Source organism: Arachis ipaensis, chromosome B07 (genome assembly GCF_000816755.2).
Source record: "Arachis ipaensis cultivar K30076 chromosome B07, Araip1.1, whole genome shotgun sequence".
In the NCBI taxonomy this organism is placed as follows: Eukaryota; Viridiplantae; Streptophyta; class Magnoliopsida; order Fabales; family Fabaceae; genus Arachis; species Arachis ipaensis.
The window spans coordinates 4221485-4222562 of record NC_029791.2 but is presented as its reverse complement, the minus strand read 5'-3'; the positions used below and the strand labels follow the sequence as shown (position 1 = coordinate 4222562).

General features: G+C 36.4%; 1 protein-coding gene across 1 annotated transcript in view; it reads left to right on the top strand.

The window, feature by feature from the left end:
- Positions 116 to 1078, top strand: part of LOC107608661 (uncharacterized WD repeat-containing protein C343.04c) — a gene marked incomplete in the record, with an annotated part of 3926 nt that continues 2963 nt past the window's right edge. Inside the window, 2 exon segments of the mRNA XM_016310382.2 lie at positions 116 to 330; positions 790 to 1078. Coding sequence (XP_016165868.1) covers positions 910 to 1078 — 169 coding nt within the window.

Here is a 1078-nt window from a genome sequence, read left to right as displayed (position 1 = left end):
TGAATACTAGAAAGGTAATGGAGAAAAAGAGGTAAAAAAGAAGAAGAAAGAAATCCAGTAGAATAATAATAATAATTTAGGTAAAAAAGAAAAAAGATAAATTTAATAAATAATTATATATATCCAAGAAGAAGGTGAGAGAGGCATTTGGGATTTTCAGGCTGTGTGGTTTTTGCCTTTTGGTAACTGAAGAAAGAAAACAAAGAAGGAACCTCATCAAGAAGAAGAAGAAGAACAACAACGAATCGAAACGGTGTCGTTTCACTCACCGATCGCACCTCAACTCCGTTCACGTTCAACTCTCCGATCGTTCTTCTCTGCTGTCTTCCGGTAAGTCGGTGGATCATCACCGCCTTCAATTTCTCTTCTGAAATACTTGGATCTGCAACTTCTGCCTTCGATTGTTATATCGCATCTTCTTTATCTTGTTTTGCCGATATTCTCGAATTTGCCTCTGTTTCTTCGGAAAATGTATTTTTCTTTTCTTATTTATTTATTTATTATTTATTTATTAATTAATTATTACTATTATTTTTTATTATTTTATTTTTAATAATAGTTCAGCTTCCGTTTTCGTGTGATGGTTTCAGATAGAGTATGATAAACCTCCGCTAGGATTCTGGTAATCCCTCTGTGTTCGTGGATTGTAGTAATTTGGTAGAAAACCTTGCTGATTTTGAGTGGATTGTGTTCATTTCTTAGTTTAGATTGTAAGGATGTTATAGTTTGCTGATTCTTGTTCAATGGATTTTTTTAGTGTTGTGGTGCTTAATCGATTCTTACTTGCAGGCATTTGTTCCTTGTGGTTTTTTTCAGAGGCGTTTTTTACTTGGTTATGTGATTGTGTGTGTTGTTTTTGATAGCCGCTGAAGAATTATATCTATATATATGGGCTGAGGTTTACTTTTCATGGGAGGTGTGGGGGATGAAGAACCAGCTTTGAAACGGATGAAATTTTCCTCGAAAGGAAAAATTGGTTTGTCTAACGGCTGTTCTTCTGTGGAGCCTGTTGGTGGAGGCTTGTGCAGCGACTTGATGGCTCGGCCCCTCCCGTCCGAAGGGGACGAACAAGTTATTG